At 45.7% G+C, this 17440-nt stretch overlaps 1 protein-coding gene across 1 annotated transcript in view; it reads right to left on the bottom strand.

Annotated features, from left to right (window-relative positions):
* The window catches only part of TACC1 (transforming acidic coiled-coil containing protein 1), a 99765-nt gene that overhangs the window by 55533 nt on the left and 26792 nt on the right, over nt 1–17440 (bottom strand). Inside the window, 2 exon segments of the mRNA XM_037741397.1 lie at nt 5644–5759; nt 6725–6911. Of these exon segments, the coding sequence (XP_037597325.1) occupies nt 5644–5759; nt 6725–6885 (277 nt within the window). The 5' untranslated portion in view covers nt 6886–6911.

Raw genomic sequence — 17440 nt, 5'->3', positions numbered from 1 at the left:
CACATACATACACTCTCTCTCTCTCTCTAAAACATTCTAAAAATACACCATATCAACCTTTTAAAAGATCTGCACAGTCAACTTACAAATTATCACACAACCAAAGTTACATTAAAGACATTTAATGGATTGAGTGTGATTGGCTCATGCCTGTAACCCCAACACTTTGGGAGGCCAAAGTGGGAGGATCACTTGAGCCCAGGAGTTTGAGATCAGCCTGGGCAACATAGTGAAACCCCATCACTATTATTTTTTTTTAATTAACAAAATGCTAAAAAAAAATTTAATGGGCAAAAGTTAAAAGTCTATGTGTATGGACTTCTATTAAATGATTCCAAAATTCTCCCCATTCTTCCCTAAGTTCCTTTTTAAATAATTTTTTCTTTTTTGAGACGGAGTTTCACTCTTGTCGCCCAGACTGGAGTACAATGGTGCCATCTCGGCTCACGGCAACCTCTGCCTCCCGGATTTAAGTGATTCTCCTGCCTCAGCCTCCTGAGTAGCTGGGATTACAGGTGCCCGCCACCATGCCTGGCTAATTTTTGTATTTTTAGTAGACACAGGGTTTCACCATGTTGGCCAGGCTGGTCTTAAACTCCTGACCTCAGGTGATCCACCCGCTTCGGCCTCCCGAAGTGCTGGAATTACAGGCATGAGCCACCACACCCAGCTTTAAATAATTTTTATTCCTCCTTAGATCTTTGAGTCAACTGAAAATCAAGTTCGCTGACAGACCAATTATATCATTTCACTTTTGCAAAGATGACAAACAGCCAGGCCACATCAGGCTCTCCCTGGGCCTTCCTTGAACATGCAGGCCTAGACTAATGGCACCTCATGCCCACAGTTCATTTGTTCAGCAGCTATAACCTTGCTACCTTTTTATTTTTAAAGTCATCATCCCAAATTACTTAAACTTTGTATTTTTACTGAAATTGTCATAAGTATAGACATAGGTTGACAATTTTTTTCTGTACGATACAGTAAATATGTAAGCCTTTTGCCAACATTTGGTCTCTGTTCCAAGTACTCAACCCAGCTACTGTAGAGCAAAAGCAGACATACACAATACCTGAATGAATGAAAATGGCTGTATTCCAATAAAACCTTATTCATGGGGATGAAAGCTGTGGTTGAAACCTGAAATCCCAGCATTTTGAGAGGCTGAGGTAGGGGAATCACTTACTTAAGCCCTGGAGTTCAAGACCAGCTTGAGCAACATAGCAAGACCCTGTATCTACCAAATTTTACATATATATATATATGTATGTGTGTGTATATATATATGAAACTTTATGGGGCCTGAAATTTGAATTTCACATAGTTTTCACACATCACCATTAAACCATCAAAAAATGTAAAACTCATTCTTCTGCTCAAGAGCCATGCAAAAAAATGGGGCAGGCAGAGTTTGGCCTAAGAACCCAGTTTGCTGACTCTGATCAAGACTATCAAAACTGTGTCAACAAACAACTTGGCATTCCCCCACAGGCCTCAGGCAGTAAATATCTATGCATAGATCCCATTTATCTCTTTCCTTCTATTCTGGGGAAAATTCCAGAGAACTACAGTATGTCTTTGAAATAGTTAGGCATTTAATTAACACATCAAACTAGGGAGGTATAATAAGTTGTTCCAAGGGTGATGTGAGAGCTTCTGCACCAATTAAGATTCTCTTTCTCAAAGAGAGGTAACAATCTGTAGATAAAGGTGTGTGTGCTTGAGGAAGAAGGGCTATTTTGGTGAAGGAGAAACTCAAGGGGCAGAATGCACCCACTGCAGTTTTTGTGACTAACACAGCTACACAAAGCCACAGCCACTAAGTCCTCCATAAAACACACACACACAAAAGCCAGGTATGGTAGCTCACGCCTGTAATCCCAGGACTTTGGGAGGCTAAGGCAGGAGAATCCCTTTAGGCCAGGAGTTTGAGATCAGCCTAGGCAACATGGCAAGACCCTGTCTTTACAAAAAATTAAAAAGTTAGCCAGGCATGGTAGTGTGTGCCTATGGTCCCAGCTACTCAGGAGGCTGAGGCAGGAGGATCACTTAAGCCTAGGAGTTGGCAGCTGCAGTGAGCTATGATCATGCCACTGCACTCCAGTCTAGACAGAGATCCCATCTCAAAAAACAAAACAGAGGATGAACTTGAGATTGTACCTCCTCAAAAGTCCACTCCTCGGGGATGTTTCTTCACCAATATATTTCCCAGCAAAGAGAAAAAAACAATACAATAGCAGCAATGTTAAACATCTTTTGTGGGAGAAAACAGACAACAAATACAGACCAGCCTAAGCTTTATAGCTGCCAGTCTGGTTATTTTCAGGAAATCTCTTTGGCTAGAGTTTTATTTTACCAGTAAGCCTAAAAGCAGCTTCTATATGTGAATTCAAAAATTAAAAAAATCTATAACCTTAACCATCACTTAACTCCTGGCATACAACTCTTAGGAAGGGTCATTATAGAGTTTATATACCGCAAGTCCTTAAAGTAGTTTCAATATAAGAAAAGTTATTTCAAAACAGTGTTAGATGTTTTCCTGAGTTCAAATAATTATAAGGAAGTGAGCATGGGAGCCATGGGTATGGTAAACATAGCCCACACATTTGAGGGTCATTATATGCCAGGAAGCCAGAATCTTTGCATATTTCAGCTCTAACTCTTGACTGCCTAACTCCTCATAAATCTTTCCTCCGGAATGATTAAGTCTTACATAATTTATTAATGCTGTCCAACCACGTCTTAGAACCACAGAAATATGAAGGACTATGAGGAATAAAACAATCAATAATTTTGGAAGAAAGGGAACTTATCCAGTCCCAGAAATTAAATTTCAATATGAAATGACTCTGAAGGGCCTTCTGCCCCCTGGAATTCCCCCAATCAGACCTGTGCTCTGGCCGTGTTTGCACACTTGCTGTCTGTGTGTTACAAGGTCATCAGCAGTACTTGCTCTAGATGTTGCACACAGGGACCCTGGAAGTCAGGGTACGACCAGGCTGATGAGCAGTCATCCTATTGTTTAAAGATCCTAATCTGAAAGCCTTCATAATATGCAGGGTTGTTTCCTGGACTAGACACTCCTCCACCCCCACAATTACAGTCTGCATTCATGAACTACCCCACAGAGCTTTCCTGATCCATAAACATTTAAAAGTTTTCCTTTTAGAGAGAATGCAAAAGAGTGTGAGAGTCACTGGTACAGGAAGGACCAAACAATCGGGTCTCTGTGGCTTTGGGGGCCCAGGTCATCCAGGCCTCTATTCAACTGGCAAAGAATCTGGCCGGATGAATCAGTCTAGCAGCTGACAAAACGATGAGGAAGGGCCGCCCAAGCTGACAGCAATTCAAAAAGGCTTTCAAACAGCTCCTTAACATGTGTCTTAGGAGCTTTATTTAAATTTGATGGGAAGGCCACCAAATAGTTCTTTCAAGCTTTAAAATCTCCCGTCTGATTTGCCAATCTTTACAGAAGAAAAGCGAAGCTATAAGGAACAAGTGGTATCTTCATCACTGAGAGTGCTACACAGCTACATGTCACACACAAATTCTCCAGTATATAAACTTGCCTATTCCCATGTCGTCCCTGCCTAAAACAATGGCAAAATGCAACCCAGGGCAAGTTGAGGGCATTGTTGAATTCTCAGTGGGGTAAGCACAGCATGGAGCTCTCAATATAAAGCAAAACCAAATCAGCTTTTTGCTGATGTCATTTCACCAGTAATTCTAGCTCCATAATCCAGTCTATTCCCACAGTAACTTGACTTCCCTAGGCAACCTATGAAGAAGTTGCTAAGCAATAAACATACTTAATGGGGAGAGAAGAAAGTCACATTCAGTGCAAAATTTAGGTAGCTAGATAACTGAAAGCTGGCTCTGCCACTTCAGGGTGACTGTCAGATACTGCAACACAGAAACCACATAAAAAGGACCTCCATCCTAGAGTCCCTTTTCCATACAGCAGCCAGGGAGCCTTTTACAAAAGATGTCAAAGTACAGTCCCTCTGCTCAAAGCCCTCTGTCATGGGTTGAATTGTGTCTCCCAAAACAATACGTTAAAGTCCCAACTCCTAGTATCTGTGAATGTGACCTTATTTAGAAATAGTATCTTTGAAAATGTTACCAAGTTAAGACGAGGTTAAACTGGATTAGGGTGGGCCCTAACTTCAACAATTGGTGTCCTTACAGGAAGTGCGTGAGAAGACAGATACATAGGGAGAAGATGGCCATGTGATGAGGCAGAGACCAGAGCTCTGCTGCCACAAGTCAAAGAACATTAAGGATTGCAGACACTCAGCAGAGACCAGAAGAGGTGAGAATGGACTCTTCCCGGAGCCTTCAGAGGGAACAAGACCCCACCATCACCTTGACTTCAGACTTCTGGTTCTGATTTCAATTACCCAGGACTGTGAGAGAATCAATTTCTGTTATTGTAAGTCATTCAGTTACTTTGTTATAGCAGTCCTTGGAAATTCACATACCCTCCAGTGGCTTTCCACCTTCCTCAGAAAGAAAACCAAATCCTCACTGTAGCAGCATCGTCATCTGGACCTCCTCTGACCACACTGACTTCAGCTCCTCCTGCTCTCTGAGTAGTCAGTCCACAGTGACCTCCGGGCTGGTTCTCAAACTGTACCATGAACCCTCCACCTTAGGGCCTCACCTGCAGCAGGCTGGTGCTGTCAGACCTTTGCAGATGCCACTCCTTCTGCTGGAAAGGTTCCTACCTCAGGAACCTCCAAGGCCTGCTCCCTCAATCTGCCTTCAGGGTTCTATTCAAGTCACCTAATCATGAATGCTCCTCCTAACTCCTCTTCAGGCCTTCCCTATCCCCACCTCATATTCCCTACTCTCTCTTCCCTGCTTTATTTTTCTCCACAGTGCTTCACACGAGCTGACATAGATATTTCGCTTAACCCTTAACAGGTTCTCCCTCCATGTTAGCTCCGTGAGAACAGGACTTCACTGCTGAATCACAGTGCACTCTGCTTAGTGAATAAACATATGAATTATGTGAGGACAGGTGAAATTTTATTCCAGACTGGCTATGTGACAAAAAAAGGTTTCTACTAATTAAGTGAGACAGCAGAAACTCCTGCCCATGAAGGGCTAGGCTCTTGAGGGGCTGGGAGGGCACCCACATGCCAGGTTTTCTTAAGCAGACTGAAGGGCTCACCACATTCCTGCTTGGAAGTGGGCGAGGTTAGTGATGCTTAAACAGCCTCTGAAGAATCCTCCTTATCAAACATTAAGTCAAGTCTTACCTGTAATTTTTGTCTCCAGCCACATCCCAGTAGAAAGCAAATTAGCCTGAGGAATTTGTGACGTCAAATATAAACACGATCTTCCTACTTTAGTACCATACACATTTTTTTTAGGGGATGAGGAAAAAGGCCTAGTAGTAATGTTTGATAATGGTAACCTCATACTGCAAATGCACAAACTCTACTCAGAGGAGAAAGCCTGATTACCACACATCTAAAAATAAATAAATAAACCAGGAGGTTTAAAACAGCTCTTTCTGGGTAAACAATCCAAACCCTCTGAAATGGTCCTAAATTTGCACTTTTTCCCTTCCCTTCACTGACATTTTTCAAAACTTCCAAAACAAAACAAGCAAGAAAAATGCAAGTTTTTCTTTACCTTGGCTTTTGGTCCCAGATCCCACCAATCCGAGGGATGGATCACAGGACTCTTTGAGAGGTGATCGGATCGGGGTTTCAGCTTCAGGAGTCTCAAAATTACCTTCAGAATCCGAGCTGCCAAGGAGGAAAAATGAGGAATTACCACTTTCAACGGTATTTCCGACACCCTTTGAAATCTACATATTCACCAAGGCTAAAAGTCCAGCACGTTTGTCTAACTTCACAACCAACCGGTCCTCAGCAGGGTCTGGCCCGCGGGAGGCGGCTGAGGTCTCTGAGCAGTGCCCTCCTTGGGTTTCTCAGGCTGGCATCCTGACTCTCTGAAAGCGCCTCCATTCCCTGGAGCTTTCCTCCAGCACCATTTATTTTTGAGGTCATTCTTCCCTCTGCCACCTGAAAAATGCGCTTTTGCTCCAACAGACTCCTTTTGTCACAAGAGCCCCTTCCCAGATGCTTTAACAATTAATACTGGTCCCACCCCCGAGTTAAGCTGATGATGCAAGGCATTCCTTTTTGCTCCGTAGGCCTCTACCTGTCTAGAACTCCCTGGGCCCAAGGCTAAGAATGCTGTCACCTGCCTTCTGCAATCACGCGGGTGACAGCCCGGCAGAGACCACCATTTCCCAGCAGCTGCCAGGGGCCTGTCATCACGCGACCTTCTTCACCGCGGCTGCATTTTGGGTATACCATAGGGCCCCAGGAAGGGCCGGGGATTGAGTTCTTCCCCACAGGAGGGCCCTAAGTTGCACCGGCTGAGATCAGTGACGCTTCCCCTGTGTGAAGGGGCGGGGGCTGGGGGTCGAAGCTTAGAGAAAGTGACCGAGGCCAGCGGGGATGAGGAGAGACTGCAGATTCTGGGTTGGGTTCGGAAAGCTCCTAGCGAAATGGGGGCCAGAAAACACACGGGAGGACAGAAGATCCTGAACTTTCGGACGCACGGGGACCTGGCTCCGGGTGGGGACGCGGCACGGCCGTGAGGACGGTTTCGCGGGTGGCGACCACACATACGCACACAGAGGGAGCCACGGATGGATGGAGGCAAGCGCGTCTGCATCTCGGCAGGGACGCCGTGTACTTGCCTGAAACTCAAAGATTTGGTCTCGGCTTGCGAGTCCTCCTCCTCCGGATCGCCCTCGGGCCCGCTGGCCTCGTCCTCGCCGGCGGCCCCGCCGCGAACCGCAGACCACGTCCATTTCGCCCACTGCACTGGGGACAGGATCTGCCACGGGCTGAACGCCATGAGCGCGGCTCCTACAGCTCCAGCTCCTACGGGCAGGGGAAGGGGTGGGGAGAGCCTTTTTCTCTTTCAAAATGGAGGGAACCGGTGACAGGCGCCAGCAAACGTTTCCAGCGGAGGCGCGGATGTGGTTAAACGAGCGCCGTCGGGGGCCCTGGTGGAGCGCTTCCTCCCGCCGGCGACCGGCGCCGCGTCTTCCTCGGCCTCCTCCCCACACGGTGCTGCCGCGGCGAGCCCCGCGCCGGGCTCCCTTCGCCGGGAAAACGCCCGTGCTGGGGGCCTCCTCAGGTACCCGGCCCGCGGCGCCCGGAGGCTCGGCCTCGGCGGCTCCCGCTCTGCGCTCGCGGACTCCCGCCTCCGGGCCGGCGGGGCGCGCATCAGCTGCCGCCGGAGCCGCGCCCCAGGAGCCGCCCCCTCGGACCGTACTATTCGCGCGCGCGCGCGGGGGCGGCGGCGGCGCCGGGGCTTTGAAGTCGGCGGCGCGCCCGCCAGATCCCCCCACCGCGGCGTCACTCTTGTGGCGCCCCGAGTGCGGGCGGGGGCTTCACGGCTGCGCCCCGGGACCCTGGCGCCCCCCACCGCTCCGCCGGAGTCCGGAGCTGAGAAGGATCGTTTTCTGAGTTGGGGCACGCCACGCTCTTCCTCTTTCCTTATTCCTTTTTGCAATTTTCTAAATGTTTTCATCTTGCCACTGTAACTTCACGGCGACGGTGATATTGGACCGTACACAAGTTAAATCCCTTGTTAAAACAACAACAAAAAAAAACTACAAAACTTCACGGCCGCTATGGACTGCTGTTTTCCCCTCAACACTGGCAGCGTGGGAGATTTCAGCTCGTTCATCTCCATCCCTGGCATTCCCGGGATTTGGAAATCCCTCGGCAAAGCCACCAGAGTGGGCCAGGACTGGAATTTAAGATGCCCTCCTCCTCCCCAAACCGCACTCGTGGAGGCTTCCTAAGTGCCCAGGTCTTGTCTTGGGGAAAGGGTGCTAAATTATCCTGTGAGATTACAGCCGGATGGGTTTCCCATTCTCCTTACTTATTTATTTTATTTAAAATACAGACGGGGTCTCGATATGTTGCCCACGCTGGTCTTGAATTCTTGGCCTCAAGCGATCCTCCCGCCTCTGCCTCCCAAAGTGCTAGGATTCCAGGTCCGAGGCACAGCGCCTGACCCCATTCTCCTTTTTGAGATTTTCTTTTCATAACTTGTAAGTCTTTGATTTCTGACTTCGTTTGCTGCTTCAGTAACAAGCCAAGAGGCCTGGTGACATCTTTAGGTTTGAAGGCAATGGGAAATAGCTGATGTTCTTCATTTCCCATGGAGGGATTTCATGTAGGGATTGTTCCTCTCAAAACCACCAGTGCGCCTTCTTCCAAGTGAATTGATTGCCTCAAACACCAGGTTTAATGATCTCCTTGCCTGGATAAGGTATTTCTGGTGCTACTGTAATTTCCGAGTGTGGTGCATCTGTGAGGTCCCTGCAGGTTCCCACAGAGACAGCAGCTTCAAAATGTGCACGTTGAAACTTGCACGAGACTAACTGTTGCCTCTTAAAGCAATTGGTATGTATATTCATCGTGACTGTCTTACACATTTGATAACAAAAACAGGAGCAAAATACACGATAAGGCTTGGCAGGGTAGTTTTATCTTAAGGGAAGGGCAGGAATTAGCCTGAAGTCTAGAGAAAAGAAAGGGGTAGGGTATCGGGATGCTTTCGAATTCATCCTGGCTTCTTCCCAGAGATAAACAAACTGTCCTGAGTGTTCTATCGACTTTAAAGAAGTAAACTAGGCAGGAGGTCCATGTGAAATATATCACACCACTTATCCTACTGTTGTAGTTTGCGGTTTATGCTCACCCAGCAAATCTTCAGGTTCTGCAGTCCCTCAGGCTCCTGGGTCTGACACAGTGTTCTGTTGCTGGGAAATAATATTACCCCAGCAAATCACTAACTGGCATAAGCTAGGTCCTGTTCTTTCTCCTGAATAGCTCTCTCATCTTTTCATTCCTCTGCATCCCCTGTGGTGACTGACATAGTTCCCGCACTCCCTATCTTTCATGATCTACTGTAAATAACTCCCATCTGGTTTTACCTCTGAAGGCTTTCTTGCCTGAGGTCACCCCTGCCTGGCTGATCAGTGACTTGCGCTCTAGTCTTGCGGTTCCCATCCCCTCTATGCCCATCCCTTTGTATTCCTAGCCACAGTCAGTAGCGAACTGGTTGTCAACCTTTAATATGCCCAAGAATCATCCACCAGCCTTCTTAAAAAAACAAAAAATCCAAATTGCCAGCAGGGTCTGGAAATCTGTGTGTTCACCAAGTGTCCTCGGGAACTGCTATCACAGGGTAAATTTGGGAAACAGTGCCTTGCTTGAACCAATTGCTTGCTGCTTCGGGAACATTCTCTCTTTGCCTGCAGGGGGAGCTTTGTACATTCCTGGAACACACCTTTTCCCCCTGCCCAAGCCCACCCCAAGTTCCCAGGCTTCCGATGCCCAAACATCCTTCACCACTTAGCTCAGGTGTCTACCCAGGGGAAGCGGGCTGATTCTCCTTCCTTTCTATCATTTCTGTACCCCGAACATTCATAAATAACTCTTCCTGTAGCTTTAGATCTGAAATTGAAAGAGAGCATTCTTAATAGTTATACAGAGACCACAGGCATAAACCAGGACTGTCTCCAGAAGACCAGGATGTAAGGCCATTCTACACTTAGCATACTATATATAACATTATTTTACATATCTGTCCCACAAACTTCTAAAGGGACTTTAGCCCCTTTTGAGACTTCCACCAGAAATTAGGACGGAAACACACACTCAGTAGGTGTTCAATGCATATGTGAGAAAAAACAAACATTCTAGTTTACAAATAGTCCTTGTGAGTTTGGCTAGGGTGACATAAATTCCTAAAGCCTGACTCCTCCTGGGGGAACCTAGTTTTTGGGATAGAAGATAACAGAACCCAGGACCAGTGATGGCCCCAGTAAGATTAAGCCACACCTATGCAGCAATTTACTCTTTTTTTTTTTTTTGACAGAGTCTCACTCTGTCACCCAAGCTGAAGTACAATTCCACCTTCCGGGTTCAAGCAATTCTTCCTGCCTCAGCCTCCCTAGTAGCTGGGATTACAGGTGCCTGCCACCACACCCAGCTAATTTTTGTATTTTTTAGTAGAGATGGGGTTTCATCATGTCGGCCAGGCTGGTCTTGAACTCCGGACCTCAGGTAATCCGCCCACTCTGGCCTCTCAAAGTGCTGGGATTACAGGTGTGAGCCACCGTGCCCTGCCTGTAACAACTTCTTGACACTGGACGAGCAAGTAAATGCCTAAGGTTTCCAAAAATTACTCCTCTGCAAGTTCTTGAACTTAGTGTGAACAGCAATGTGTGGTCCATCAGCTGGACCACTCCTCTCAGCGTGATGCTCCTAGTCCTGGCTTCCTTCTTACCTGGCACGGGCTGCAAAGTCACAACTAGGAATACTCAGCCCCGTCAGTAAAGACCTGCCATTGCCAACAGGAGGCTGTGGCCACCCTATCTGCTTTTCTGCCCTACCTCAGTCTAACCAGGCAAGGCATGATGATGTCTAATCAAGACAGCATTGCCAACAGCAGCATCTGACCACATTCAGATATGTTAACTTGGCAGTCTTAACCTTGCAAGATCAGATGTTGACCTAATTTTCCTTTATCTGTAGACTATAATCATCTATAGAATTACAATCTTCTCTCCACTACCAAAACACACCGAAATCAGAAATGTACACAGTGCATTTATACAGAAAATTATAAAGAGACGCTCCTTCCTAATTTTTAAAAGAGGGGAGTCAGAGCATGTCCATAGTTGATACTCTTTTGGGCCGGGCACGGTGGCTCAAGCCTGCAATCCCACACTTTGGAAGGCCAAGGCAAGCAGATCAATTGAGGTCCGGAGTTCAAGACCAGCCTGGCCAACATGATGAAACCCATCTCTACTAAAAATATAAAAATTAGCCGAGCGTGGTGGCGGGTGCCTATAATTCCAGCTACTTAGGAAGCTGAGGCAGAAGAATCACTTGAACTGGGGAGGCGGAGGTTGCCATGCGCGGAGATCACGCCACTGCACGCCAGCCTGGGCAACAGAGCAAGACTCCATCTCAAAAACAAGAAACAAAAACAAAAAAACCTCTTTCAGAGTTCCAGGTAGATTAACAAAGATCCAAACTGTATTCAGTAAAGACTTGGCTGACCCCTGACCTGGGGTCTGCTCAAAGACCTGGCCTATGTTTGCTCTGGTGAACAACTCTTGTCATATCCACCCATTGATCTATTTTCTTCTGTATTACAAAAGTTTGCTTTCCCCGGAAAGTATTCCATTCAACCTAGGTCACAGATCAAACCTATAGCAGAACTGCCATGCAGAAGTTACACTGTGTCAGCTCTCAGAGAAGCTGGGGGAAAAATACACACACACACACACACACACACACACACACACACACAATGATATTTACACACCAGAGTCATTGAAGAGCCAGTTCTATGAGATTCTCTCATTCCCATCAAATAGTCCTGACTATATGTTTATTGACTTTATAAGAAGGTTCACTTTAGTTCTCTACTCTGGGATGTTAACGTATTAAAGAAACAGTTGTTGAGTGCCAAAGATATAAACAGTTAGGTCAGTCTGTTTATTCTAAGTGAAGAAATAACCCCAACATTATCACTAATTCTTCCCACCAACTATCACAAATCCGAAGCTGAAAACAAGCAAACCAAAAACAGACACAAAGCTCCACTTAATGCAGTGAACGAACTATCTACAAATTTAGAAGTCTCTTCTATTCCAGTAGATACGTTTGGTATTTCCTGCTAAACAACACTATTGTATTTACAGAGCCTGTTATGCAGGATGTCATCTTAGAGGATTATTCTTACTGATTTAGCACATTTTGTTTCCTTCTGTTGAACTCAGATTCCTTTTTAGCAGATTAGGCTTAAAAAAGAGGGCCGCCCAAGTCCAAGTCTGAGAGTTTTATACCTAGAGCTGAAACAAGAAAACCATCTGAAACTTCTTCATTGTTGTTTATAAATTTAAGATTCTAATAAAGAGCATTACTTCGAATTTGAAATATCTGCTTTACTACACTTAGTAAAGGGAGGGTGGTTTGTGGGGAGGGTAGAATTTAAGACTTGAATTAAAGAGGCTGAAAGAATTCAGGACATTTAAATAGAATAATATTCCTGGCTGGGTGCAGTGGATCACATCTGTAATCCCTACACTTTGGGAGGTTGAGGTGGGTGGATCACCTGAGGTTAGGAGTTCGAGACCAGCGTGGCCAGCAGAGAAACCCCATCTGTACTAAAAATACAAAGATTAGCTGGGCATGTGGCGTGCATCTGTAATCCTAGCTACTCAGGAGGCTGACACAGGAAAATCGCTTGCACTGGGGAGGCAGAGGTTGCAGTGAGCTGAGATCGCACCACTGCACTTCAGCCTAGGGGACAGAGAAAGTCCCACCCTAAAAAAAAAAAAAAGAAGAAGAAGAATATTCCTTCTGCTGAAGCCATTTTATTCCTTCTTCTCTTCCCCATCTCCAAAATAAAATAAATTTCCTAAATAATTCATCCTCGAAGATTACAACATTAGTCATATAACCCAGATGTTTAGAGATCATCCTAATATCAAATGTTCCACTCACTATCCTCATAAATATATTGTGAGTCTTGAGGAGACCACGTCTTCTTGTCACTAAGAAGTTACAAGGTAACAGATTGGGATGGTGGTTAGAAAGGACAGTGAAAGCAAAAGCAGATTCATTGGCAGGAGGATGTGGGGAGAAAAAGTCCACCCAGAAGAAACGAATAAAATCACAAAAAGCTTTCCAAAGTAACTGTGACACCCACTCCACCTTAATTCCTTAGTCTAGGCATCTGGAGGGATTTCATTATACTAACTCACGTGTTTATGACCAATAATCTTCCTGTATTTCTAGGAGTAAAAAGATGGGAAAATAAGCAGCAAACTCCATGACATGATAGGCTGCCTCCTGTAAACTCCAGCTCTTATCTCTTTAGAGTGAAAGTTTCATTACTATATTTTGTTCCTGAAACTCCAAGTTGGTAAAACACTGTTGCTAAAATAGCAATACTACCCAGTTAACTTATAGGGCTAATTTGATTTCAATCAAAATTCCTAGGGGATTTTTCTTAGAATTCATCAATAATGTTTAAAAGTTGATGTGGGCCGGGTGCGGTGGCGCGTGCCTGCAGTCCCAGCTACTCCGGAGGCTGAGGTGGGAGGATCGCTTGAGCCCAGGAGTTCTGGGCTGTAGTGCGCTATGCTGATCGGGTGTCCACACTAAGTTCGGCATCACTGTGGTGACCTCCAGGGAGTGGGGGACCACCAGGTTGCCTAAGGAGGGGTGAACCTGCCCAGGTCAAAACTCCCATGTTGATCAGTAGTGGGGTCACGCCTGTGAATAGCCACTGCACTCCAGCCTGGGCAACATGGCAAGATCCCGTCTCTTTTTTACATTAAAAAAAAAAAAAAAAGCTTATCTGGAAAAATAAACTGGTGAACATATTTTAGATTTTGTAAAACAAACCAACAAACAAAAACAACAATAACAACTAAGAGTCTACTAGTCCTACAAGATGTTGAGACATACTTATACAAAATAGCCAGATCTTTGTTCTGTTAACAGAAAGCCCAGAAAAGCTCTTACAAGATATGGGAATTTATTGTAAACTAAAGAAGATGGCTTGAACCCAGGAGGCAGAGGTTGCAGTGAGCCGAGATCGTGCCACTGCACTCCAGCCTGCGCAACAGAGTGAGACTCCATCTCAATTCAAAAAATAAATAAATAAATAAAATAAACAAGATGCTACAATATGTAAGGAGATGGAAGATTTATGACTGGAGCATAATTGGCTGGCAATGGGAAAAAGATCAAGTTAAACCCTTACCTCAGAGCATATATCATGATAAATTCCAGATGGATTCGATGGCTAAATAATAAAAATCGAACCATGGGGAGAAAACAGTCTACAAGCGACAGAATCTGTCAGAGCTCTGTAGGAAGGATGAGGATCCAATTTAGAAGTAATTAATGAAATCAGACACAAAATAAAGATAGATTTGGCTACATAAAAAAAAAAAAAAATGAAGCTTCTAACTGTGTGCCTTCAAGTTAAAAGGCAAACAACAGGCCATGGAAAAACAAAAACTGTTAGTATTGTTATTACCTAAGGAATTCGTGGAAACCAATAAGATCATTTAAGCCCAGGGCCAGGCGCGGTGGCTCACGCCTATAATCCCAGCACTTTGGCAGTCCAAGGCGGGCTGATCACAAGGTCAGGAGATTGAGAACATCTTGGCCAACATGGTGAAACCCCATCTTTACTAAAAATACAAAAATTAGCGGGGTATGGTGGTGCTCACCTGTATCCCAGCTACTCTGGAGGCTGAGGCAGGAGAATTGCTTGAACCCGGGAGGCGGAGGTTGCAGTGAGCCGAGACTGCGCCACTGCACTCCAGCCTGAGCGACAGAGTGAGACTCTATCTTAAAAAAAAAAAAAAAAGATCATTTAAGCCCCAACAGAAAAATGAACGATTGTAACAGCTTACTATGTGTTAGACACTAGGTTAAGTACTTTATATGTATCGTCTCATTTAATCACGCCCCTCCCACTTACTCTCACAATCTCATGAAGAAAGTGTTATTTTATTTTATTTTGAGGTGGAGTCTTGCTCTGTCACCCAGGCTGGATGGAGTGCAGAAGCACGATCTCACCTTACTGCAGCCTCCCCCTCCCAGATTCCAGTGATTCTCCTGCCTCAGCCTCCAGAGTAGCTGGGATTACTGGCACATGTCACCACACCCGGGTAATTTTTGAATTTTCAGTAGAGATGGGGTTTCACCATGTTGGCCAGGCTGGTCTTGAACTCCTAACCTAAGGTGATCCGCCCGCCTCTGCCTCCCAAAGTGCTGGAATTACAGGTATAAGCCACCACACCCAGCTGTAAAGTACTGTTATGGCCTTTTTGTGTTGTTTACAGGTTAAGTTGGCTGCATTTTCACCCTTTAGAGCAGAGGCTGTTGATCTGGGCCTAGCAAGGAAGGGTTTCAGAATGTCCTGACTTCCCTGAAATTGTATGCAAAAGTATGTGTGTGTGCATGTTTGCATCAGTCTCTCCCTCTCCTCTTCCCCATATACAGTCAAGTTCCACTCCAGGAACAATGTTTTAGGTTAACTAAAGATTGATTGATTTTCAAGTCTGAAAATGGAGGTAATATAAGATTCTTCAGTACAAGGAAATACTAGCCAAAGAAGCCCTTCTATGGAAAACCCAGACCTGCCAGAAATTAATATAGGAAACAGCCAGCTTTGAAGACACCAAGGGGTTAGAAAAAGGTGGAGGGCAGTCCTAGCAGTGCTCACCACTCCAGGCGGGGTGTGCCTTCCCAAATGACCAGTGGGAGGCCGTGGCATTGGGCAGCCTATGGGTTCCATCTAAGTGACTGTGTGCTGACCAAAGTGTGAAATGCTCATTGCAAGAAGGCATTTGTTGTTTGAGTCAAGTTACCATAAAAAAAGAGAGTTTCAACCAGGCATGGTAGCTTCTTCCTGTAATCCCAGCACTTTTGAAGGCTGAGGCAGGAGGATAACTTGAGACCAGGACTTTGAGGCCAGCCTGAGCAACATAGCAAAGCCGCATCTCTACAAAAAATAAAAAAGTAGCCTGGCGTGGTGTTCGCTTGTAGTCCCAGCTAATCTTGGGCCTGGGAGGATCGCTCAAGTCCAGAAGGTCAAGCTTGTGGTAAGCCGTGATTGTGTCACTGCACTCCAGATTGGGCGACAGAGTGAGACCCTGTCTCAAAAGAAAAGAAAAAGAATCTCAAGGACTGCTACTGATACAAATGAGAATCCTCAAAGGCACATAAAATTGGGCCAGAGCATAAAAGGCATACTTTATGTGGGAGGTGCAAAGGGATTAATTTTAACATCTCTTTCTTTGGGATGCTCTTTCACTATACTTCCTTTTAGGGTAGTTTCTGCTAAGAAACTATGTTGATGAAGGAAACGGCACCCAGGAGCCTCTCCCCATCTGGGAAAAAGTGCCGAGGTTCAGCAGGGAAAGGAGACATGAAACGGGTTGCCAAGGCCCAATTTTGTGAAGCAGGAAACTTAAAAACTGGGGGAGCACTCTTTAAGAAAAATGCTAAAGGACCCCATGAACACAGTGCTAGGGCCACACTAGAATGAAGGGGCCCATGCAAGTGAGGGGCCTGAAGCTTAAGTTTCCTCAGCTTCACGGTAAATTCAGCTGTGCCCAGAGCCCAAAAGAAATCCCTGCCTGTGGTTCAGGAGTGGTCCAGCTGGCCTCAACTCTGCAAGTGAAATGTCCATTTATGGAGCCAGGGGGTCACATTGACCTCTATCTTCTTAGAGAAAATGAAAATATTTAACTGTTGGAAACTGGATAAAAGTGTCAAAAGATATCTCCTACACAGATTGTGAAACCTAACCCATGGCTCTGTTCCTTCTATACCCGTTGTAAACAGACACACAGACACACACACACACACACACACACACGATTTTAATTATTAAGATAAAAAAGCAAAAGTCCAGGTGTGGTGGCTCACGATTGTCATCCCAACACTTTGGGAGGCCAAGGCAGGAGGATCGCTTGAGTCCAGGAGTTTGAGAGCAGCCTGGACCACACAGTGAGATCCCATCTCTACACACATGCACACACACGAAGATAAATAGAAAAACTATAATGCTTCTTTAACACTGTCTGTCTATGCACCTTTACCCTTTGAATTTCCACAAGACCTATGGTAGAACCTAATTCCCTCACCCCACATCCCGCATCCACCTTTTCCTTATTTCTTCTGGTAAAAGAACCCTCTGAATTTTTGCTGAGCACATGGTCACCCAGCAAAAGGCCAAGTTTTCTGGCTTTTCTATACCTAAGTGTGGCCTTGTGACTCAGCTCTGACCCATGGGGTGTGCGCGCAAGGGGTAAATGCAAATTTGGGGCAGTGTATTTTTTTTCTTTTAGAGACAGAGTCTCTGTTATCCAGGTTGAAATGCAGTGGTGCAATCATAGCTCACTGCTGCCTCGAGCTCCTGGGCTCTAGCAATCCTCCCACCTCAGCCTCTTGAGTAGCTGTGACTCCAGGTGTATACCACCATGTCCGGCTAATGTTTTTTGTTTTTTTGTAGAAATGGGGTCTTGCTATGTTGTCCAGGCTGGTGTCAAACTCCTGGGCTCAAGCGATTTTCACCCCTTGGCCTCCCACAACAGTAGGATTACAAGCATGAGCCCCTGGGCCAATGTCTTAAAAAGAAAACTGCATTGTCCAGCCTCTCCCAGCTGAAGGTGAGCCAACTTCTGCTGTGTGAGGACCACGCTCTGAACAGGATAGAATCACAGAACAGACAGAACTCGTGCCAGGCTGACCAGGGAGCAGAGTAGCCTGCACCCTAGACTAATTGCTGCCTGAGGACTGTTCCGTGAGAGAGAAATAAAAGTCTATCTTTTTTTTTTTTTTTT

Source organism: Cebus imitator, unplaced genomic scaffold, assembly GCF_001604975.1.
Source record: "Cebus imitator isolate Cc_AM_T3 unplaced genomic scaffold, Cebus_imitator-1.0 Scaffold5, whole genome shotgun sequence".
NCBI lineage: Eukaryota > Metazoa > Chordata > Mammalia > Primates > Cebidae > Cebus > Cebus imitator.
The sequence above is the reverse complement of the archived record's forward strand: the minus strand, read 5'-3'. Positions and strand labels throughout refer to the sequence as shown.